Raw genomic sequence first — 24,858 nt, 5'->3', positions numbered from 1 at the left:
AGGAAGGGGAAAGAGATCGCCTGCAGTATCAGGCGCCCATGACCAAAAGTCCTCCCCCGCCTCTACCAAGTCCACCGCATGACGCTGGGGCTCCCCTGCGGGAGTCCGTGCCGGTGGGGGGCCGTCTCCGATTCTTCAGTCAGGTCTGGTTTCAATCGGCCCTGGATCCTTGGGTTTTAAACATAGTGTCCCAAGGGTACAGACTGGAGTTTCAGGCGATACCCCCCCGCCGCTTTTTCAAGTCGGCCCTTCCATTTTCTCTTCCAGAAAGAGTAGTGGTAAATGCTGCGATACAAATGCTGTGTCAACAGAGGGTCGTTGTGCCGGTTCCCCTGTCCCGGCTGGGGGACGGGTTCTATTCGAGCCTCTTTGTGGTGCCGAAGCCGGACGGCTCGGTCAGACCGATTCTGAACCTAAAATACCTCAATCCATACTTGAAAACTTTCCAGTTCAAGATGGAATCTCTTCGAGCTGTGATCTCCATCTTGGAAGGGGGGGATTTTATGGCGTCAGTCGACATAAAGGATGCCTACTTACACGTCCCGATATATCCTCCTCATCAGGCCTTCCTGAGATTTGTGGTGCAGGATTGTCATTACCAATTTCAGACGTTGCCGTTTGGGCTTTTCACGGCCCCGAGGGTTTTCACCAAGGTTATGGCAGAAATGATGCTACTCCTTCGCAAGCAAGGGGTCACAATTATCCCGTACTTGGACGATCTCCTGATAAAGGCGAGATCAAAAGGACAATTGCTAAGAAATGTGGAACTCTCCCTGTCGGTTCTACGACATCACGGTTGGATTCTAAATTTTCCAAAGTCTCAGTTGATCCCGACAACTCGGCTGCCCTTCCTGGGCATGATCCTAGACACGGAGCTACAGACAGTGTTTCTTCCGGAGGACAAAGCTCTGGAAATACAGACCATGGTCAAGGAGCTTCTGAGACCAACAAGAGTGTCGATTCATCAATGCACTCGAGTGCTAGGAATATGGTTGCGGCTTACGAAGCCATTCCGTTTGGCAGGTTTCATGCCCGGGTGTTTCAGTGGGATCTACTGAACAAATGGTCAGGGTCTCACCTGCACATGCACCGGAAAATAAGTCTATCTTCCAGGGCCAGGATTTCTCTCCTGTGGTGGCTGCAAGGCTCTCACCTTCTAGAGGGACGCCGATTCGGAATCCAGGACTGGGTCTTGCTGACCACAGATGCAAGTCTCCGAGGCTGGGGCGCAGTCACGCAAGGAAGAAGTTTGCAGGGAAAATGGTCAAGCCAGGAGTCTCCACATAAATGTTCTCGAGTTAAGAGCCATTTACAACGACCTCCTGCAAGCGAATAACCTTCTTCAGGGTCTCCCTGTCCTGATCCAGTCGTACAACATAACAGCGGTGGCGTACGTAAACCACCAAGGCGGAACAAGGAGCAGGGCAGCGATGGAGGAAGCTACAAGAATTCTCCGCTGGGCGGAACAGCACGTGAGCGCTCTTTCAGCAGTCTTCCTCCCGGGAGTGGACAACTGGGAAGCAGACTTCCTCAGCAGACACGATCTCCATCCAGGAGAGTGGGCTCTTCATCAAGAGGTATTTGCAGAAGTGACATGGCGTTGGGGAATTCCTCTGATAGACATGATGGCGTCTCGCCTCAACAAGAAGCTTCCGAAGTATTGTTCCAGGTCGAGGGACCCCCAAGCCTGTGCGGTGGATGCCCTGGTAACTCCGTGGGTGTTTCAGTCGGTGTATGTGTTACCTCCGCTGCCTCTCATTCCAAAGGTGTTGAGGATCATAAGACGAACAAGGATTCAGGCTATACTCGTCGCACCAGATTGGCCACAGAGGGCCTGGTATCCGGATCTTCAGGAATTACTAGTGGAAGATCCCTGGCCGCTTCCTCTAAGAGAGGACCTGTTACTGCAGGGGCCTTGCGTGATTCTGGACTTACCGCGGCTGCGTTTGATAACGTGGAAGTTGAACGCCAAATCCTAGCTCGAAAGGGTATTCCCGGGGACCTCATCCCCACTCTCCTTAAGGCTAAGAAGCAGGTCACGGCGAAGCATTATCACCGTATTTGGAGAAAGTATGTGTCGTGGTGTGAAACCAAAGCAGCTCCTGCGATGGACTTTCACTTGGGTTGTTTCCTCCATTTTCTCTAACGTCCTAGTGGATGCTGGGGACTCCGTAAGGACCATGGGGAATAGACGGGCTCCGCAGGAGACTGGGCACTCTAAAGAAAGATTTAGTACTATCTGGTGTGCACTGGCTCCTCTCTCTATGCCCCTCCTCCAGACCCCAGTTAGAATATGTGCCCGGACAGAGCTGGGTGCTTTTAGTGAGCTCTCCTGAGCTTGCTAATAAGAAATTATTTTAGTTAGGTTTTTTTATTTTCAGAGAGCTTCTGCTGGCAACAGACTCTCTGCTACGTGGGACTGAGGGGAGAGAAGCAAACCTACTAACTGTGGCTAGGTTGCACTTCTTAGGCTACTGGACACCATTAGCTCCAGAGGGATCGAACACAGGACCTGACCTTGTCGTCCGTTCCCGGAGCCGCGCCGCCGTCCCCCTCGCAGAGCCAGAAGACAGAAGCCGGCAGAAGCGGAGAAGACATCGAAATCGGCGGCAGAAGACTCCTGTCTTCACATGAGGTAGCGCACAGCACTGCAGCTGTGCGCCATTGCGCCCACACTAACCCACACACTCCGGTCACTGTAGGGTGCAGGGCGCAGGGGGGGGCGCCCTGGGCAGCAATTGATACCTCCTGGCGAAAGCTGCATATAGACAGTTGGGCACTGTTATATGTATGAGCCCCCGCCATTTATTTTACAAAAAATCGCGGGACAGAAGCCCGCCGCTGAGGGGGCGGGGCCTTCTTCCTCGGCACTCACCAGCGCCATTTTTGCTCCCACAGCTCCGCTGAGAGGATGCTCCCCAGGCTCTCCCCTGCAGAATCACGGTAGAAGGGTGAAAAAGAGAGGGGGGGGGGGCACATAAATTTAGGCGCATTAATCATAATACAGCAGCTACTGGGTAAACACTACGTTACTGTGTAATCCCTGGGTTATATAGCGCTGGGGTGTGTGCTGGCATACTCTCTCTCTGTCTCTCCAAAAGGCCTTGTAGGGGTCCTGTCCTCATTTAGAGCTTCCCCTGTGTGTGTGGTGTGTCAGTACGCGTGTGTCGACATGTTTGACGAAGAGGGCTATGTGGAGGCAGAGCAAGTGCAGTTGACTGACGTGTCGGTGCCGACACCTGATTGGATGGATATGTGGAAGGTGTTAAATGATAATGTAAACTCCTTAAAAGGTTGGATAAAGCTGATACCTCGGGCCAGTCAGGGTCTCAACCCATGCCTGATCCTACAGCGCAGAGGCCCTCAGGGTCTCAAAAGCGCCCACTATCCAAAATGGTTGACACAGATGTCGACACGGATTCTGACTCCAGTGTCGACGACGATGATGCAAAATTGCAACCAAAAATGACAAAAGCTATACGTTACATGATTATAGCGATGAAGGATGTTTTACACATATCAGAGGTAAACCCTGTCCCTGACAAGAGGGTTTATATGTATGGGGAGAAAAAGCAAGAGGTGACTTTTCCCCCTTCACATGAGTTAAATGAGTTATGTGAAAGAGCGTGGGATTCCCCAGATAAGAAAGTCCTGATTTCCAAAAGGTTACTTATGGCGTACCCTTTCCCGCCGGAGGACAGGGTGCGCTGTACATCCTCCCCTAGGGTAGATAAAGCTCTCACACGCTTATCTAAGAAGGTGGCCCTGCCGTCGCAGGATACGGCCACCCTAAAGGATCCGGCAGATGGAAAGCAGGAAAGTATCCTGAAATCTGTTTATACACATTCAGGGACTCTACTGAGGCCGGCAATTGCGTCGGCGTGGATGTGTAGTGCTGTAGCAGCGTGGACAGATAATCTGTCTGAGGAAATGGATACCTTGGACAGGGATACCATTATGCTGACCCTGGGGCATATAAAAGACACTGTCCTATATATGAGGGATGCCCAGAGGGACATTTGCCTACTGGGCTCTAGAATTAATGCAATGTCAATTTCTGCCAGGAGGGTCCTGTGGACTCGGCAGTGGACAGGCGATGCCGACTCCAAAAAACACATGGAGGTGTTACCTTACAAGGGTGAGGAATTGTTTGGGGACGGTCTCTCGGACCTGGTTTCCACAGCTACTGCTGGGAAGTCAAACTTTTTGCCATATATTCCCTCACAACCTAAGAAAGCACCGTATTACCAAATGCAGTACTTTCGCGCACAAAGAAGCAAGAAGGTCAGAGGTGCTTCCTTTCTTGCTAGAGGCAGGGGTAGAGGAAAAAAGCTGCACCTTACAGCTAGTTCCCAGGAACAGAAGTCCTCCCCGGCTTCCACTAAATCCACCGCATGACGCTGGGGCTCCACGGGTGGAGCCAGGAGCGGTGGGGGCGCGTCTCCGACATTTCAGCCACCAGTGGGTTCGCTCACAGGTGGATCCCTGGGCTATACAGATTGTGTCTCAGGGATACAGGCTGGAATTCGAGGTGATGCCCCCTCAACGTTACCTAAAATCGGCCCTGCCAGCTTCCCCCATAGAAAGGGAAGTAGTGGTAGCGGCAATTCACAAGCTATTTCTCCAGCAGGTGGTGGTAAAGGATCCCCTTCTTCAACAGGGAAAGGGATACTATTCCACAATATTTGTGGTGCCGAAACCGGACGGTTCGGTCAGACCCATATTAAATTTAAAGTCCCTGAACATTTATCTGAAAGGATTCAAGTTCAAAATGGAATCGCTCAGAGCGGTCATTGCAAGCCTGGAAGAGGGGGATTTTATGGTGTCTCTGGACATCAAGGATGCTTACTTGCATGTCCCCATTTATCCGCCTCATCAGGAGTACCTCAGATTTGTGGTACAGGACTGTCATTACCAATTCCAGACGTTGCCGTTTGGGCTCTCCACGGCACCGAGAATATTTACCAAGGTAATGGCAGAAATTATGGTGATCCTGAGAAAGCAAGGAGTCACAGTTATTCCATATTTGGACGATCTCCTCATAAAGGCGAGGTCGAGGGAGCAGTTGCAGATCAACGTAGCGCACTCTCAGGAAGTGTTGCAACAGCATGGCTGGATTCTGAATATCCCAAAGTCGCAGCTGATTCCTACGACGCGTCTGCCCTTTCTGGGCATGATTCTGGACACGGACCAGAAGAAGGTGTTTCTCCCGACGGAGAAGGCTCAAGAGCTTGTGACTCTAGTCAGAGACCTCTTAAAACCGAAACAGGTGTCGGTGCATCACTGTACGCGAGTCCTGGGAAAGATGGTGGCATCGTACGAAGCCATTCCCTTCGGCAGGTTCCATGCAAGGATCTTTCAATGGGATCTGTTGGACAAATGGTCCGGATCGCATCTTCAGATGCATCGGCTGATCACCCTGTCCCCCAGGGCCAGGGTGTCTCTTCTGTGGTGGCTACAGAGTGCTCACCTTCTCGAGGGCCGTAGGTTCGGCATACAGAACTGGGTCCTGGTGACCACGGATGCGAGCCTCCGAGGGTGGGGGGCAGTCACTCAGGGAAGAAACTTCCAAGGGTTGTGGTCAAGTCAGGAGGCTTGTCTGCACATAAATATCCTGGAACTAAGGGCCATATTCAACGCCCTGAGTCAAGCGGAGCCCCTGCTTCGCAACCAACCGGTGCTGATTCAGTCAGACAACATCACCGTGGTGGCTCATGTAAACCGCCAGGGCGGCACAAGAAGCAGAGTCGCGATGGCGGAAGCCACCAGGATTCTTCGGTGGGCAGAGAATCACGTGCAAGCACTGTCAGCAGTGTTCATTCCGGGGGTGGACAACTGGGAAGCAGACTTCCTCAGCAGGCACGACCTTCACCCGGGAGAGTGGGGACTTCATCACGAAGTCTTCATTCAGATTACAAATCGATGGGAACTGCCACAGGTAGACATGATGGCGTCCCGTCTCAACAAAAAGCTACAACGGTATTGCGCCAGGTCAAGAGACCCTCAGGCGATAGCTGTGGACGCCCTGGTAACACCGTGGGTGTTCCAGTCGGTCTATGTGTTTCCTCCTCTTCCTCTCATACCCAAGGTGCTGAGAATCGTAAGAAGAAGAGGAGTGAGAACAATACTCATTGTTCCAGATTGGCCAAGAAGGCCTTGGTACCCGGAACGGCAAGAAATGCTCACAGAGGACCCATGGCCTCTGCCTCTCAGACAGGACCTGTTGCAACAGGGGCCCTGCCTGTTCCAAGACTTACCGCGGCTGCGTTTGACGGCATGGCGGTTGAACGCCGGATCCTAGCGGAAAAAGGCATTCCGGAGGAAGTTATTCCTACGCTGATAAAGGCTAGGAAGGACGTGACAGCAAAGCATTATCACCGCATATGGCGAAAATATGTTGGTTGGTGTGAGGCCAGGAAGGCCCCTGCAGAGGAATTCCAACTGGGCAGATTTCTGCACTTTCTACAGTCTGGAGTGACTATGGGCTTGAAGTTGGGATCCATAAAGGTCCAGATTTCGGCCCTATCCATTTTCTTTCAAAAGGAACTGGCGTCTCTTCCTGAAGTTCAGACGTTTGTTAAGGGAGTGATGCATATTCAGCCCCCTTTTGTGCCACCAGTGGCACCTTGGGATCTCAACGTGGTGTTGGGTTTCCTAAAATCCCACTGGTTTGAACCACTTAAGACCGTGGAGCTAAAGTATCTCACGTGGAAGGTGGTCATGCTATTGGCCTTAGCTTCGGCTAGGCGTGTGTCAGAATTGGCGGCTTTGTCATGTAAAAGCCCCTATCTGGTTTTTCATATGGACAGGGCAGAATTGCGGACTCGTCCCCAATTTCTGCCAAAGGTGGTGTCATCTTTTCATTTGAATCAACCTATTGTAGTGCTTGCGGCTACTCGTGACTTGGAGGATTCCAGGTTACTAGATGTAGTCAGGGCTTTGAAGATTTATGTAGCCAGAACGGCTGGAGTCAGGAACACTGACTCGCTGTTTATCCTGTATGCCCCCAACAAGTTGGGTGCTCCTGCTTCAATGCAAACCGTTGCCAGCTGGATCTGTAACACGATTCAGCAGGCTCATTCTGCGGCTGGATTGCCGCATCCAAAATCAGTGAAAGCCCATTCCACAAGGAAGGTGGGCTCTTCTTGGGCGGCTGCCCGAGGGGTCTCGGCTTTACAGCTTTGCCGAGCTGCTACTTGGTCGGGTTCAAACATATTTGCAAAATTCTACAAGTTTGATACCCTGGCTGAGGAGGACCTTGAGTTTGCCCATTCGGTGCTGCAGAGTCATCCGCACTCTCCCGCCCGTTTGGGAGCTTTGGTATAATCCCCATGGTCCTTACGGAGTCCCCAGCATCCACTAGGACGTTAGAGAAAATAAGATTTTACTCACCGGTAAATCTATTTCTCCTAGTCCGTAGTGGATGCTGGGCGCCCGTCCGTAGTGCGGACTTTCTGCAATACGTGTATATAGTTATTGCTTAATAATGGGTTATGTTATGTTGGCATCCATTGTTGATGCCCTGTTGTTGTTCATACTGTTGACTGGATAAGTGTATCACAAGTTATACGGTGTGATTGGTGTGGCTGGTATGAGTCTTACCCGGGATTCCAAAATCCTTTCCTTATAATGTCTGCTCTTCCAGGCACAGTTTCCTTAACTGAGGTCTGGAGGAGGGGCATAGAGGGAGGAGCCAGTGCACACCAGATAGTACTAAATCTTTCTTTAGAGTGCCCAGTCTCCTGCGGAGCCCGTCTATTCCCCATGGTCCTTACTGAGTCCCCAGCATCCACTACGGACTACGAGAAATAGATTTACCAGTGAGTAAAATCTTATTTTTTGCAGGCAGGTGTGGATGCAGGCCTGAAATTGGGTTCCATCAAAGTGCAGATTTCGGCTTTATCTATTTTCTTTCAAAAAGAATTGGCCGTCCTTCCTGAGGTTCAGACTTTCGTGAAGGGAGTGCTGCATATCCATCCTCCATTTGTGCCACCCGTGGCGCCGTGGGATCTTGATGTGGTGTTGCAGTTTCTTATGTCTCACTGGTTTGAACCTTTGCGTAAGGTTGAGTTAAAGTTTCTCACTTGGAAAGTGGTCATGCTTTTGGCTTTGGCGTCTGCCAGACGAGTGTCCGAGTTGGCAGCTTTGTCTCACAAGAGCCCATATTTGATTTTTCATGTGGATAGAGCGGAATTGAGAACTCGTCAATAAAAAAGGTGGTTTCTTCGTTTCACATAAATCAACCTATTGTGGTACCTGTGGCTACGGATGCTGTGGCAGTCCCAAAATCTCTTGATGTAGTAAGAGCTTTGAAAATTTATGTCGCCAGAATGGCTCTTACTAGGAAAACAGAGGCTCTGTTTGTCCTGTATGCTTCCAACAAGATTGGAAATCCTGCTTCTAAGCAGACTATTGCACGCTGGATTTGTAATACGATTCAGCACGCTCATTCTTCGGCTGGGCTACCGTTGCTGAAGTCAGTAAAGGCCCATTCTACCAGGAAGGTGGGCTCATCTTGGGCGGCTGCCCAAGGGGTCTCGGCACTTCAACTTTGCCGAGCAGCTACGTGGTCGGGTTCAAACACTTTTGCCAAGTTCTACAAGTTTGATACCCTGGCTGATGAGGACCTCATGTTTGCTCAATTGGTGCTGCGGAGTCGTCCGCACTCTCCCGCCCGGTCTGGAGCTTTGGTATAGACCCCATCGTCCTTTTGGGGTCCCCAGCATCCTCTAGGACGTAAGAGAAAATAGGATTTTAATACCTACTGGTTAATCCTTTTCTCCTAGTCTGTAGAGGATGCTGGGCTCCCATCCCAGTGCGGACTGTTACTTGCAGTTGTATTGATACTGTTTTTTTCGGATACACGAGGTTTGTGTAACAGTTATGTTCAGCTAGTTGCTGTTGTTAGTTCATACTGTTATCTGGTTTCCTGCTGATCCAGTTGTACGGTGTGTTTGTGGTGTGGGCTGGTATGTTTCTCGCCCTTAGTTTAACAAAAATCCTTTCCTTGAAATGTCCGTCTCTCCTGGGCACAGTTCCTATAACTGAGGTCTGTGGGAGGGGCATAGAGGGAGGAGCCAGTTCACACCCAGTCAAAGTCTTTTTAGTGTGCCCATGTCTCCTGCAGATCCTGTCTATACCCCATGGTCCTTTTGGAGTCCCCAGCATCCTCTACGGACTAGGAGAAAAGGATTTACCTGTAGGTATTAAAATCCTATTTTTAAAAAGTCACTTAATACAAAGTATTCCTCCTTGTATGATCACAACAGAGTTTAGCGTTCTTGTAGTTCAGCGTATAGGTGTTAGTGTTAAATCAAGGAATTGTCTCACCGGACCTCCCGGACGCCAATGATGGACACGGTCCTACCTTTCCACCGGGAATCTTATTACCCAGGGCTGTGCACAAAAGGCTTTCTTTACTGCTGGTCGTCCACAGGTCCTTTTTCCTGCACACACCTCGTATGCCGCTGATCCTCCAGCTGTTCGCTCTGTATAATATGAACGTCTCCCGGTTCTAACACGATCGTGACCAAATCTACCTAGTGCCGCCGACGCGTTTCTACCCTATCAGGGTATTAGTCATGGCATAGGTGGGCTTGGTCTGGTCACTTAATTTATACTACATCCTCTATATAATTAAGTGACCAGACCAAGCCCACCTATGCCATGATTAAGACAATGATAGGGTAGAAACGCATCGGCGGCACTAGGTGGATTTGGTCACGATCGTGTTAGAACCAGGAGACGTTATTATACAGAGCGAACAGCGGGAGGATCAGCGGCATAGGAGGGTATTATGTGTATAAGCAGCACCACTACTGGGAACATTATGTGTAAAGAGCACTACTATGCGTGGGGTGAAGTGAATAAGATTGTGCTACTGTGTGACGCAATTTGAAATGGGTGTACTATTGTGTGTCCACACCCCTTCTTTGTGAGACAACACCCTTTTTTTTTTTACGTGCGCTGTCCCTTTGTAAAATATGGGAGGGCGCAAATTAATAGTTTGCAGGGGGGCGCCGAACAACCTAGCACCAGCCCTGCTGGCTTTTATTACTATATTAGCTATATAAGGCGTTGTGTGGCTGGTTTCCTCATACTCTGGAGCTCTCTGAAGGACTCTGTGGGAAACTGTGTCTGACATTTTCCTGTGTGTGTGTGTGTGTGTGTGTGTGTGTGTGTGTGTGTGTGTGTGTGTGTGTGTGTGTGTGTGTGTGCAATGCATACAGTATATATCACATTACCATGTCAAAGGAATAAGGGGGTCATTCCGAGTTGATCGCTAGCTGCCGTTGTTCGCAGCGCAGCGATCAGTCTAAAAATCTGCATATCTGCGCATGCGTTTTCACTGCAATGCGCAGGCGCGTCGTACAGGTACAATGAGCATAGTGGGTTTGCACAGAGTCTAACGAACATTCCTGTCGCACAGCCGAACGCAGGAAGATTGACATGAAGTGGGCGTTTCTGGGTGTCAACTGACCGTTTTCAGGGAGTGCTTAGAAAAACGCAGGCGTGGCAGAAAAAACGCAGGCATGGCTGGGCGTTCGCTGGGCAGGTGTGTGATGTCAAAAGCCGTCCCTCCGTCATTAGAATCAACGCACACGAAGAGTAACTACAGGGCTGGTCTTGTTTTGCACAAAAAGATTTTGCAGGCGCTCTGCTGTACAAGAGTTCGCACTTCTGCAAAGCGAAAATACACTCCCAGTGGACGGCGACATCGCGTTTGCACGGCTGCTAAAAACTGCTAGCGAGCGAACCACTTGGAATTGGGGTAATGTATGTGTCTTGTACAGGTATGTGTCTTGTACAGTGGAGTGTTTCTCTTCACCTGGAGAGTCTATACAATGTACTCAGAACAGTACACATTCTCAGGCTTCTGGGTCCGAACCCCATTGAGTGGACTCCATAAGGGGGATGATTTCAAATATTTCTACCAAATTATCCCATACTGAGAAGGAGGCACAGTTTTTAAGAAAATCTGTGGATGATCTGAAGAATAAAGATTCAGCCCTCACAACTGCGCCTCTCACCCCACCCATGTATCCACAAAAGTGTACACTGGCCCAGATATTGCAGGCTTACACTAATGACGATGCCTCAGATACAGGCGATGGTGAGGTGGATCTGGGGGGGGAGGGGTGACGCAGCTCTCGCCCAAGGGGTGCAAGCTATGATTGAGGGCATTAGGGACATATTGCAAATCACAGAGAAGGTACCTGTTGAAGACGAGGAGTCTTATTTTAATGTAGAAAAGAAATCCTTGGTTACTTTGCTTGCATCAAAGTAGTTAAACTCCTTATTTGAAGGAACCTGGGAAAATCCAGAGAAAAAATTCCAGATCCCTAAAAGGTTACTCATTTCCTTCCCTTTCCCTCAGGAGGATTGGAAGAAGTGGGAAACCCCACCTATTGTGGATGCCTCTGTGTCTAGATTATCTAAAAAGGTTGTTCCACCTGTCCCTGGCGCAGCTCCTTAAAGGATACGGCTGACCGCAAAATTGAAACTATGCTCAAATCACTGTATACAGCTGCAGGCGTGGCCCAGAGACCCACTATTGCTTGTGTGTGGATCTCTAGGGCCCTTGTAAACTGGTCAGGCACCTTAATTGATGATTTAGATTCCATGAATAGGAGTGAAATTGACTTGCTTTTGCGTCACATACAAGATTCTGCAAGCTTCATGGTGGAGGCCATGAAGGAAATTTGCCTGCTTAACGGACGGGTTACAGCTATGGCAGTTTCAGCACGCAGAGGACTGTGGCTACGCCAGTGGACTGCGGATGCAGACTCCAGCAGAAGCATGGAGAGCCTGCCCTTCACAGGTGAGGTCCTGTTTGGGGACGCACTGGATACGTGGCTATCCAAGGCAACTGCGGGTAAGTCAACATATCTTCCTTCTGCAGCTACACCGGCTAGGAAGTCATGTCCTATACCTACACTGCAGTCCTTTCGGACCGCAAAGTTTAAAAACAAATCCAAAGGTCCCTCCACTTCCTTTAGAGGAGGTCGGGGGAAATCCAGAAAACCTGCAGCGGCAGGTTCCCGGGAACAGACCTCAGGTTCTGCTTCCTCAAAACCTTCGGCATGACGGTGGACCACACTGCCTGAGAGTCAGGCAGGTGGGAGCAAGATTAAAAGATTTCAGTCACGTCTGGGCGATATCATGCCTAGACCCCTGGGTCAAAGAGATTATTGCCCAGGGGTACAGACTGGAATTTCAAGAACTCCCACCTCACAGATTCTTCAAATCAGGCTTACCAGCTTCTCAGGAAGACAGTACAATCCTGCAGGAGGCTATTAAAAAATTGGTTCTGACACAGGTTATTGTTCCAGTTCCACTACAGAACAAGGGTTATTACTCCAACCTGTTCGTGGTACCGAAACCGGACGGTTCGGTAAGACCGATATTAAACCTAAAATTCTTGAACCCCTACTTGCGGGTATTCAAGTTCAATATGGAGTCTCTGAGAGCGGTAATCTCAGGTCTGGAAGAGAAGGAATTCCTGGTATCTCTGGATATCAAAGATGCGTATCTTCACATTCCAATCTGGCCGCATCACCAGGCCTATCTAAGATTTGCACTACAGGACTGTCACTATCAGTTCCAGGCACTACCATTTGGCCTCTCCACTGCATCGAGGGTGTTCACAAAGGTCATGGCAGAGATGATGATCCTCCTCCGCAAGCAGGGAGTGAACATAATTCCATACCTGGACGATCTACTGATAAAGGCATCTTCCAGGCAGAGGTTGTTGCAGAGTATTTGCTCTCTCAACCCAACTACTTCAGGATCATGGATGGATTCTGGATCTTCCAAATCACATCTGGATCTTCCAAAATCACAGTTGGAACCGACAAGGAGACTTCCCTTCTTGGGGATGATACTCGATACGGAAGTACAGAGTGTATTTCTTCCATTGGAAAAAGCGTTGGTGATCCAGTCAATGGTCCTGAAGCCAGCCCGGGTATCGGTTCATCAGTGCATTCGCCTTCTGGGGACGATGATAGCCTCCTACGATGCACTGCAGTATGGAAGATTCCATGCAAGATTCTTCCAGCTGGATCTCCTGGATAAGTGGTCCGGATCACATCTTCACATGCACCAGTGGATACGCCTTTCGCCGAAAGCCAGAATTTCGCTTCTCTGGTGGCTTCAGATTTCTCACCTGATCGAGGGCCTCAGGTTCGGGATTCAAGATTGGATTCTTCTAACCACAGTTGCAAGCCTCAGAGGTTGGGGAGCAGTCACCTGGGGGATAAACTTCCAAGGAAAGTGGTCAAGTCAGGATGCCATCCTTCCAATAAACATTCTGGTACTAAAGGCCATATACAATGCCCTTTTACAAGCGGCACATCTTCTGCAAGATCAAACCATTCAGGTTCAGTCGGACAATGTAACGGAGGTGTCCTACATAAACCGACAGGGCGGAACGAAGAGCAGAGATGCAATGTCAGAGGTAACAAGAATTCTTCTCTGGGCAGAAAGACACGCAGTGGCGCTGTCGGCAGTCTTTATTCCGGGAGTGGACAACTGGGAAGCAGACTTCCTTAGCAGACACGATCTCCATCCAGGAGAGTGGGGCCTCCACCCGGAGGTGTTCGCGGAGGTGACAAGCCATTGGGGAGTACCTCAGATAGACGTGATGGCCTCTTGTCTCAACAACAAGCTCTGGCGGTACTGTTCCAGGTCGAGAGACCCGCAAGCAGTGGCGGTGGACGCGCTGGTAACTCCGTGGGTGTTCCAGTCAGTATACGCATCTCCTCCACTCCCGCTCATCCCAAGTATTCTCAAAAGAACAGTGGTTCAGGCGATCCTCATTGCTCTGGACTGGCCAAGAAGGGCTTGGTAAGCGGATCTTCTGGAATTACTGCTAGAGGATCCGAGGCCTCTTCCTCTTCACGAGGACCTTCTACAGAAGGGGCCGTTTGTCTTTCAAGACTTACCACGTTTGACGGCATGGAAGTTGAGCCTCAGATTTTAGCTCGGAAGGGGAATCCGAAAAGGGTGATTCTTAGTCTGATCCCAGCTAGGAAGGGAGTAACGTCTAAGCATTACCATCGTATTTGGAAAAAATACGTAGTTGGTGTGAGGCCAAGAAGTTTCCTGCGGTGGAGTTTCAACTGGGACGTTTCCTCCTCTTTCTGCAAGCTGGTGTGGATGTGGGCCTACACCTGGGTTCCATAAAGGTCCAGATTTCAGCCTTGTCCATTTTCTTCCAGAAACAATTGGCTGCCCTCCCTGAGGTTCAGACTTTCTTGAAGGGTGTTCTGCACATCCAACCGCCCTTTGTGCCTCCTACGGCTCCTTGGGATCTTAACGTGGTGTTGCAGTTCCTGCAATCGGATTGGTTTGAGCCTTTACAGGAGGTAGATGTAAAGTTTCTTACGTGGAAGGCTGTCACACTGTTGGCCTTAGCATCAGCAAGACTTGTGTCAGAGTTGGGGGCGTTGTCTCAAAAGAGCCCCTACTTAATTTTCCATGAGGATAGAGCTGAGCTCAGAACGAGTCAGCAGTTTCTTCCTAAGGTTGTGTCGGCTTTTCATATCAACCAACCTATTGTGGTGCCAGTGGCTACTGACACCTCGGCAACTACGAAGTCCTTGGACGTTGTGAGGGCCTTGAAGGTATATGTGAAGCGGACAGCTCACCACAGGAAATCGGACGCGCTGTTTGTGCTTTATGATTCCAACAAGATTGGGTGTCCTGCTTCAAAGCAGACAATTGCTCGCTGGATCAGGCTAACTATCCAGCAGGCTTATTCCATGGCATGATTGCCGAATCCAGAATCTGTACAGGCCCACTCTACTCGTTCAGTTGGTTCTTCCTGGGCGGCTGCCCGGGGTGTCTCGGCTCTACAGCTTTGCCGAGCGGCTACTTGGTCTGGTTCTACAAGTTCGATACTTTGTCCCCTAAGGACCTAAAGTTTGGTCAGTCAGTTCTGCAGGAACCTCAGCACTCTCCCTCCCATATTGGGAGCTTTGGTACGTCCCCATGGTACTAAACGGAACCCCAGTATCCTCTAGGACGTAAGAGAAAATAGGATTTTAATTACCTACTGGTAAATCCTTTTCTCATAGTCCGTAGAGGATACTGGGCGCCCACCCAGTGCTTCGTGTTTCCTGCATTGTTACTTGGTTGAGTATTGGTTCAGCTGTTGCTGTTCATGTTTCTTGTTTGGTTAGCATGGCTTTCCTTTGGTTATGTGTGTGCTGGTACGAATCTCACCACTGTCTGTGTATATCCTTCTCTCGAAGTTTGTCCGTCTCCTCGGGCACAGTTTCTAGACTGAGTCTGGTAGGAGGGGCATAGATGGAGGAGCCAGCCCACACTATTAAACTCTTAAAGTGCCCATGGTACCTAGTGGACCCGTCTATACCCCATGGTACTAAATGGAACCCCAGTATCCTCTACGGACTATGAGAAAAGGATTTATCGGTAGGTAATTAAAATCCTATTTTTATTTTATTTATTTTACTTCCTTATTTTGAGGAGGTTTTTTGCCATCTGGCCAAGTCAGCTGATTCACTCCTTACTGGCACTTCAGTGTTGCTAGACATCGTTCCCTGTACTTTGCTTATTTTTTTCCGAAGGAAGGGATGCTGTTTCCTATCCTGTTGTTGTTTCGTTTGATCCCGCCATCGCGGGAGCGCTATGACCCACTCGCAGCTGCAGGAATCCAATGCAAAGTCTGCTGGCAGTGGGAGCATGCATATGCACGGCTCCTGCTGTGCTGGGATTCACAACAACAAACGGATAGGACACATTTGTAGCTGTCACAATGTATCACAGGATACGCACCAGCCAGTCAGCGCCTGACTGTCATTTTCCAAATCCGTTCTGAAGATGACTGTCACAAAGTATCGCAGATCTATGGACTCCCATACTGTACTTGCAATTGCAATAAAAAAATGATTGGTATCGCAAAATCATGAACTTTTAAACATGTTTTAAAATCATGATAGGGGCCGGGATGTACTATACGGAAACTGCGGTAAACCCCCGTTTACCGCTTTTTCTGAATGTACTAATCCCTGGCCTTCGGGTCAGCTCTGCGGAGGGTATCCTCGGGTGCAGCAGCAGATCATACAGTATAAGCTTGAAGAAGGCGTCTATTTAAACAAGATACCTCCTGCAATATTGGCACATTTACATACAGCATCTGCGTCCAAAGACTCAGCTGATGTGTACAGTATGGCTACACTACGTCTACCTGAGTCTGGTCTGTAGTCTACGGGGGTAATTCCAAGTTGATCACAGCAGTAATTTTGTTAGCAGTTGGGCAAAACCATGTGCACTGCAGGGGAGGCAGATATAACATGTGCAGAAAGAGTTAGATTTGGGTGGGTTATTTTATTTCTGTGCAGGGTAAATACTGGCTGCTTTATTTTTACACTGCAAATTAGACTGCAGATTGAACACACCACACCCAAATCTAAAGGTGGGTACACACTAATAGATATATCTGCAGATCAATTGATCTGCAGAAATATCTATGGATGGATCGAGCAGTGTGTTAAGCATACATACTGCCCGATCCGTCGGGGACTGACGTCATCGCCCGCCCAGTTCAGCTGTCAATCACCGCCGGCCGCCGCAGCATGTGTACGGGCGGTCGGCCGGCCGCCCCGTACACACACAGCGACGCGCCAATATATCGATAGATATATTGGCCGTCGGCTGTGCTGCGCGGCCGACGCGATACGTCTATGAACGACGGAGTTCACAGACGTATCGGCCGTACACACTGGCCGACGGTCCCGCGATATATCGGCCGTTCAAGAGAACGGCCGATATATCGACCAGTGTGTACGGGCCTTAACTCTCTCTGCACATGTTAAATCTGCCTCCCCTGCAGTGCACATAGTTTTGCCCAACTGCTAACAAAATTCCTGCTGTGATCAACTTGGAATTACCCCCATGGTTTTGCCCAACTGCTAACAAAATTCCTGCTGCGATCAACTCAGAATTACCCCCTACATTTTATTTCAGACTTGTTTATATGGACCAGAGACTGCCATCCCTTTATGATCTGTATCTGCCCAAAACATATTTTGCTTTCTGACCAATCATGGGGGTCATTCCGAGTTCGCTCGGTAAATTTTTTCGCATCGCAGCGATTTTCCGCTTAGTGCGCATGCGCAATGTCCGCAGTGCGACTGCTCAAAGTAAATTTGCTATGCAGTTAGGTTTTTTACTCACGGTTTTTTCTTCGTTCTGGTGATCGTAATGTGATTGACAGGAAGTGGGTGTTTCTGGGCGGAAACTGGCCGTTTTATGGGTGTGTGCGAAAAAACGCTACCGTTTCTGGGAAAAACGCGGGAGTGGCTGGAGAAACGGAGGAGTGTCTGGGCGAACGCTGGGTGTGTTTGTGACGTCAAACCAGGAACGTCAAGCACTGAACTGATCGCAGATGCCGAGTAAGTCTCGAGCTACTCAGAAACTGCACAGAGATGTCTTATCGCTATATTGCGAATCTTTCGTTCGCAATTTTAAGAAGCTAAGATTCACTCCCAGTAGGCGGCGGCTTAGCGTGTGTAAAGCTGCTAAAAGCAGCTTGCGAGCGAACAACTCGGAATGAGGGCCCATGTCAACATCTAAGTCAAGATAATTTCTTTCAGATACTGTGCATGTGGATTTGTTTTATATTGTATTTATGCAAGAATCATTGTGTTTGTGGGATTGACTTCTATTACTGAATTACTCTCTAATTGCATTTGTCCTCGTGCTTCTAGTCAGAGAGCTGTGTATTCTCTATCCGCTATACAAGATGAGAACACGTCTTTCCTGAAAGCGGAAGTACACCTCCTTATCCCAAAAGTGGTAAGTGTGTAATCTGCTGACTTAATTCATGGATGTTATGCAAAGGAAAACCAGAAACTGTATAGGATAGACTACATAGCAGTCTGTATACAGGGCACAGATTGCTGCCACAAGTCTGTATATTGCTGCTGGTCACAGGGGCCACTCCTGCGACAAGACCCCTATGCAAAGCAAAACAACTATAACACCTCAAATAAAACAAAATGCTGGCAGAAGCGATTTCATCGTGGGCGGAGCAACAGCTAGTATTATATATTTTGATAAATGAATAGTTATTGATTATTGAGCACTTAACACACCAAGACATTTTTCTCATTGGACTGTTGGTTCTTTATAAATTTATAACTCACTTTCCCTTTATTCCCGAATACTATTATAGGGCTGCTAATTGCCAGTTTCCCACATTGATAGTTTGAACATATCACACATGCTGAGTAAAATCCTGTTCACAATGGGCCTAATCCAGGGGCTGTTTCAGACCTGATCGGTGCTATGCATTTTTGCACAGCAGCAATCAGGTATGAACTGCGCATGAGTTGGCACCGCAGTGCGCCGGCGCATGCCAGACAGGCGACGGCTGTCATAGCCCTGCGATCGCCTCTGCCCGATTGACAGACAGAGGTGGTCGCTGGGCTGGAGGGGGCGGGCCGGCGGCGTTTGGCCGCCATTTAGGGGGCACGGTCCGAGCAACGCAGGCGTGTCTGGACCGGGCGGGGGGCGGTGGCTGTGTAACGTCACACGCAGCTGCTGCAACCCGGGCAGCGATGAGTAGCTCCCTGCCAGCGCGCAGGAGCTGCGCTGGCTGGGAGCTACTCCTGAAGTACAAAGCTTTTGTACTTGTGCGACGGGGCAGGGACTGACATGCGGGGCGGGGTAGCCCTGTGCTGGGCATCCCCCCACATGTCTGTGTGACTGATCGTAGATGTGCTAAATTTAGCACATCTACGATCAGGTCTGAATTAGCCCCTCAGACCTGATCGCTGCTGCAAATTTGTTAGCAGTTGCACAAAACCATGGTGGTCATTCCGAGTTGATCGCTCGTTATTTTTTTTTCGCAACGGAGCGATTAGTCGCTAATGCACATGCGCAATGTCCGCAGTGCGACTGCGCCAAGTAAATTTGCTATGCAGTTAGGAATTTTACTCACGGCATTACGAGGTTTTTTCTTCGTTCTGGTGATCGTAATGTGATTGACAGGAAGTGGGTGTTTCTGGGCGGAAACTGGCCGTTTTATGGGAGTGTGCGAAAAAACGCTTCCGTTTCTGGGAAAAACGCGGGAGTGTCTGAAGAAATGGGGGAGTGTCTGGGTGAACGCTGGGTGTGTTTGTGACGTCAAATCAGGAACGACAAGCACTGAACTGATCGCAATGGCAGAGTAAATGTGGAGCTACTCAGAAACTGCTAAGAAGTGTCTATTCGCAATTCTGCTAATCTTTCGTTCGCAATTTTGATAAGCTAAGATTCACTCCCAGTAGGCGGCGGCTTAGCGTGTGCAAAGCTGCTAAAAGCAGCTTGCGAGCGAACAACTTGCAGTTTCTGAGTAGCTCAGAACTTACTCAGCCACCGCGATCACTACAGTCTGTTCATGTCCGGAATTGACGTCAGACACCCGCCCTGCAAACGCTTGGATACGCCTGCGTTTTTCCAAACACTCCCAGAAAACGGTCAGTTGACACCCACAAACGCCTTCTTCCTGTCAATCTCCTTGCTATCGGCTGTGCAAGTGGATTCTTCGTTAAATCCATCGCTCAGCAATGATCCGCTTTGTACCCGTACAACGCGCCTGCGCATTGCGGTGCATACGCATGCGCAGTTCTGACCTGATCGCACCTCAGCAAAAAAACCTAGCGTGCGATCAGGACGGAATAACCCCCATGGTTTTGCTCAAATGCTAACAGATTTGCACCAGTATTCAGGTCTGAATTAGTCCAATGGTACCAGTAACTGAAAGTTCTGCAGCAGCTTTGCATTTTCTGCATGCTCGGGATCTAGTTAGTTGACTTAGCTTGTTGACAGTCGATTGTTAACAAGCTAAATGTAGACACCAAAACATAGACACCACTATGTTGAATGGTGTAAAATGCTATTTTAAAAAGCATTTGATGAGTGGCTGCAGTACAACTGTAATCATGATCATTTATGATCGTGGATTTCAATATAAATAAAATACATGTTTGCATTTAGTCCCCATACCCAGAAGGCTAAAAGATCTTATCATGTATAGTTTGGAGCAGAGAAGGGAAAGGAGGGACATGATAGAAACTTTCAAATATACAGTATCAAGGGTTTTAACAAAGTCCAGGAGGGAAACATTCTTCAAATAACGAGAGATGAAGAGAAGCAATAGGACGCAAGAAAATGCACTGAGACTGGAGGGGGGAGGTTCAGGAGAAATTTGAAGAAAAATTATTTCATAGAAAGGGTAGTGGAGAAGTGGAATAGTCTCCCATCAGAGGTGGTAGAGGCTAAGGGCCTAATTCAGACTGGATCGCTGCAGCGGCAGCGATCGCATTCTAAAGCCCTTGCTGGAGCACAGTGAGATGCTATCAGTATCTCAGGGCTGCGATCGCCTCTGCGTGATTGACAGGCAGAGGCGGTCGCAGGGTGGGGGGGTGGCGTGACAATGGCACCGGACCGTTGCAGAGGTGGGCCATGGTGGCTGCGTGACGTCACACGCAGCCGCTGCGACACGGGATGCATAGAATAACGGCCTGCCAGCGCACAGGAGCTGCGCTGGCAGGGAGCTACTCAGCTGTGCGATACTTTAGCACCCTTGCGGGGGGGGGGGTTAGGATCAGACATGCGGGGAGGACTATCCCTATGCTGGGCGTCCCCCCGCATGTCTGAGAAACTGATCGCAGATGTGCTAAATGTAGCACATCTATGATCAGATCTGAATTACCCCCTAAGACAGTAGAGCAATTTAAACATGCATGAGAGACATAAGGATAAGGATATCCTTACAAAGAAATAAGGATAAAATAAGGTTTAAGACAAAAAATATTATTAAATATTATTAAAAAAGCGGCAGACTAGATGGGCCAAGTGGTTCTTATCTGCTGTCACATTCTATGTTTCTAGTCTGTACAATTATGGTAACATCATTGTATTTCTCTAACGTCCTAGAGGATGCTGGGGACTCCGTAAGGACCATGGGGTATAGACGGGCTCCGCAGGAGATAGAACTTTGACTATGGGTGTGTACTGGCCCCTCCCTCTACGCCCCTCCTCCAGACCTCAGTTAGATCTTGTGCCCAGAGGAGAATGGGTGCACTGCAGAGAGCTCTCCAGAGTTTTCTGTGGAAAAAGAATTTTGTTAGGTTTTTTATTTTCAGGGAGTCCTGTTGGCAACAGGCTCCCTGCATCGTGGGACTGAGGAGAGAGAAGCAGAGCTGGCTTGTCAAGTTGGGCACTGCTTCTAAGGCTACTGGACACCATTAGCTCCAGAGCGAGTCGGAACACAGGTCTCACCTGGGGTTCGTCCCGGAGCCGCGCCGCCGTCCTCCTCACAGATGCCGAAGGTAGAAGCGGATAGAGAAGACAGAAGACATCTTAGGCGGCAGAAGACATCAGATCTTCATGAGGTAAGGCGCGCAGCGGTAAGCTGCGCGCCATTGCTCCCAGTCACACACACACAGAGCAGCACTGAAGGGTGCAGGGCGCTGGGGGGGCGCCCTGGGCAGCAATAAACCTCACATTTTGGCACAAATACAGTGGCATTAGACTGCGGAGGCAGTAAATCGCTGATCCCCCGCCATTTTATTGAAAAATCACTGGGACCGAAGCCCGCCGTCGGGTGGGCGGGGCTTGATCCTCAGCACTAACCAGCGCCATTTTCTCCACAGAAGCTGCATGAGAAAGAAAACGCTGGCTCCCTGGTCTCTCCCCTGCTGAACACAGGCTGGAAAAAAGAGGAGGGGGGCACTTTGGCGACGCAGTGAGTGAGAATTGACATAATATATATAAAAAAGCGCTATCTGGATATATATATTTTCTTCCAGTGTTGTTAAGTGCTGGTGTGTGCTGGCATACTCTTTCTCTGTCTCTCCTTAGGACCAGGTTGGGGATTTGTCCCCTTATAGGTTAATCCCTGTGTGTATGGGGTGTCGGTACGTGTGTGTCGACATGTCTGAGGCGAAAGGCTTCTCCAAGGAGGAGGTGGAGCAATTGAGTGGTGTGTCCCCGTCGGTTGTGCCGTCTCCAGATTGGATGGACATGTGGCATACGTTGCATGCAAGTGTGGCATCTTTACATAAAAGGCTTGATAAGGCTGGTTTAGGGGGGACATCAGGCGGTCAATCCTCAAATTGGACCGACTCACAGGGCCCGTCGGGGTCTCAAAAGCGTCCCTTAACACAAGACACTACTACCGACACGGATTCTGATTCCAGTGTCGACTATGACGAAGTAAAATTGCACCCTACGGTGACTAAAACCATTCAGTGTATGATTGTGGCAATAAGGGATGTGTTGCATATTGTGGATGAACCCTCGGTCCCCTACACAAGGGTACACATGTTTAAGGAAAAGAAACAGATTATTAACTTTCCCACATCTCATGAATTAAATGATTTCTTTGGAAAAGCTTGGGAGACTCCGGATAAGAGACCGCAGATACCCAAAAGAATTTTTATGGCATACCCTTTCCCTAAGCAGGACAGGGAGATTTGGGAATCACCCCCCACTGTGGACAAGGCCCTGACGCACTTGTCCAATAAAGTGGCGCTACCGTCTCCTGACACAGCGGCCCTTAAGGACCCTGCAGATCGCAGGCAAGAAACTACCTTAAAGGGTATTTATTCTCATACGGGTGCTGTGTTAAGACCGACGATTGCGTCGGCATGGGTGTGTAGCGCAATTGCAGCTTGGACAGATGAGCTGACAGATCAATTTGATACTATGGATAAGGATACTATATTCCTAACTCTGGCCCATATAAAAGACGCAGTCTTATTTATGAGGGATGCTCAAAGGGACATTGGATTGCTAGCTTCTAGGGCCAATGCCATGTCTATCTCAGCAAGAAGATCCTTATGGACTCGCCAATGGACGGGTGATGCGGATTCCAAAAAACATATGGAAGTACTACCCTATAAGGGTGATGTATTGTTTGGGGATGGGCTGACGGACCTGGTTTCCACAGCTACAGCAGGTAAATCAAATTTTTTACCATATATTCCCCAACAGCAAAAGAAAGCAACACCCTATCAGATGCAGTCCTTTCGGTCGCACAAGTCCAAAAGAGGTCGGGGATCCTCTTTCCTCGCCAGAGGTAAGGGCAGAGGCAAGAGAGCACCTGCTTCGGCAGGTGCCCAGGAACAAAAGTCCTCCCCGGCTGCTCCAAAAACCACAGCATGACGCTGGGACTCCCCTGAGGGAGTCCGCACCGGTGGGGGCACGTCTTCGACTTTTCAGTCAGGCCTGGGTCAGTTCGGACCTGAATCCCTGGGTGTTGGAAATAGTTTCCCAGGGTTACAAATTGGAATCGAGGATGTGCCCCCGAGCCGATTTTTCAAATCGGCCCTACCAGCTTCCACATCGGAAAGGGATGTAGTGTTAGATGCAATTCAAACGCTGTGTATACAGCAAGTGATAATCAAGGTTCCCCTGCACCAGCAGGGAAGAGGTTACTATTCAACCCTATTTGTGGTCCCGAAACCGGACGGTACGGTCAGACCGATTTTGAATCTGAAATCCCTAAACCTGTACATAAAAAGATTCAAATTCAAAATGGAATCTCTCAGAGCAATAATAGCCAACATGGAGGAGGGGGAGTTTATAGTGTCTCTGGACATAAAGGATGCGTACCTTCTTGTCCCCATATATGCCCCCCATCAGGAATACCTGAGATTCGCTGTACAGGATTGTCATTACCAATTTCAGACGTTGCCGTTTGGACTTTCCACGGCCCCGAGGATTTTCACCAGGATAATGGCGGAAATGATGGTAGTCCTGCGCAAGCATGGAGTCACAATTATCCCATACTTGGACGATCTCCTGATAAAAGCGAGATCAAGGGAGAAATTGCTGAGCAGTGTGGCGCTCTCTCTGTGAGTGCTCCAGCAACACGGTTGGATTCTAAATCTACCGAAGTCACAGTTGATTCCGACAACTCGACTACCGTTCCTAGGTATGATACTGGATACGGAACAAATGAAGGTCTTTCTCCCAATAGAGAAAGCCCAAGACATCCAGAACATGGTCACAGACCTGCTAAAACCGAAAAGGGTGTCAGTTCACCAATGCATTCGAGTTCTGGGAAAAATGGTGGCGGCCTACGAGGCCATTCCCTTCAGAAGGTTCCATGCAAGGACTTTTCAATGGGACCTTCTGGACAAGTGGTCCGGGTCCCATCTGCACTTACATCGGAAAATAACTCTGTCCCCAGGAACCAGAGTGTCCCTCCTGTGGTGGTTGCAAAGTGCTCACCTGCTGGAGGGTCGCCGGTTCGGGATTCAGGACTGGATCCTGGTTACCACGGACGCGAGCCTCCGAGGATGGGGAGCGGTCACACAGGGAAAGACTTTTCAGGGTCTTTGGTCAGACCAGGAGTCCTGTCTACACATCAATGTGTTGGAACTCAGGGCCATTTACAACGGCCTTCGACAAGCGGAGAGTTTTCTTCGAAACCTACCGGTTCTAATTCAATCAGACAATGTCACAGCAGTGGCTCATGTGAACCGCCAAGGCGGGACAAGAAGCAGAGTCGCGATGGCGGAAGCCACAAGGATACTTCGCTGGGCGGAAAATCATGTAAGCACTCTGTCGGCTGTTTTCATTCCGGGAGTGGACAACTGGGAAGCAGACTTCCTCAGCAGACACGATCTCCATCCAGGAGAGTGGGGACTTCATCAAGAAGTCTTTGCAGACGTAACACGTCTTTGGGGAACTCCTCAAATAGACATGATGGGGTCACGCCTCAACAAAAAACTTCGGAGGTATTGCGCCAGGTCTCGGGAACCTCAGGCAGTAGCAGTAGATGCACTGGTAACACCGTGGGTGTTTGAATCGGTCTACGTGTTTCCTCCTCTTCCTCTC

At 49.4% G+C, this 24,858-nt stretch overlaps 1 protein-coding gene across 1 annotated transcript in view; it reads left to right on the top strand.

Annotated features, from left to right (window-relative positions):
• The window catches only part of DNAH8 (dynein axonemal heavy chain 8), a 1,853,457-nt gene that overhangs the window by 697,771 nt on the left and 1,130,828 nt on the right, over positions 1-24,858 (top strand). The window contains exon 25 of the mRNA XM_063918852.1: positions 17,733-17,820. Within this exon, the coding sequence (XP_063774922.1) occupies positions 17,733-17,820 (88 nt within the window). The remainder of the gene's footprint in view (positions 1-17,732; positions 17,821-24,858) is intronic.

The sequence above is a fragment of the Pseudophryne corroboree genome, chromosome 4 (genome assembly GCF_028390025.1).
Source record: "Pseudophryne corroboree isolate aPseCor3 chromosome 4, aPseCor3.hap2, whole genome shotgun sequence".
In the NCBI taxonomy this organism is placed as follows: Eukaryota; Metazoa; Chordata; class Amphibia; order Anura; family Myobatrachidae; genus Pseudophryne; species Pseudophryne corroboree.
The sequence above is the reverse complement of the archived record's forward strand: the minus strand, read 5'-3'. Positions and strand labels throughout refer to the sequence as shown.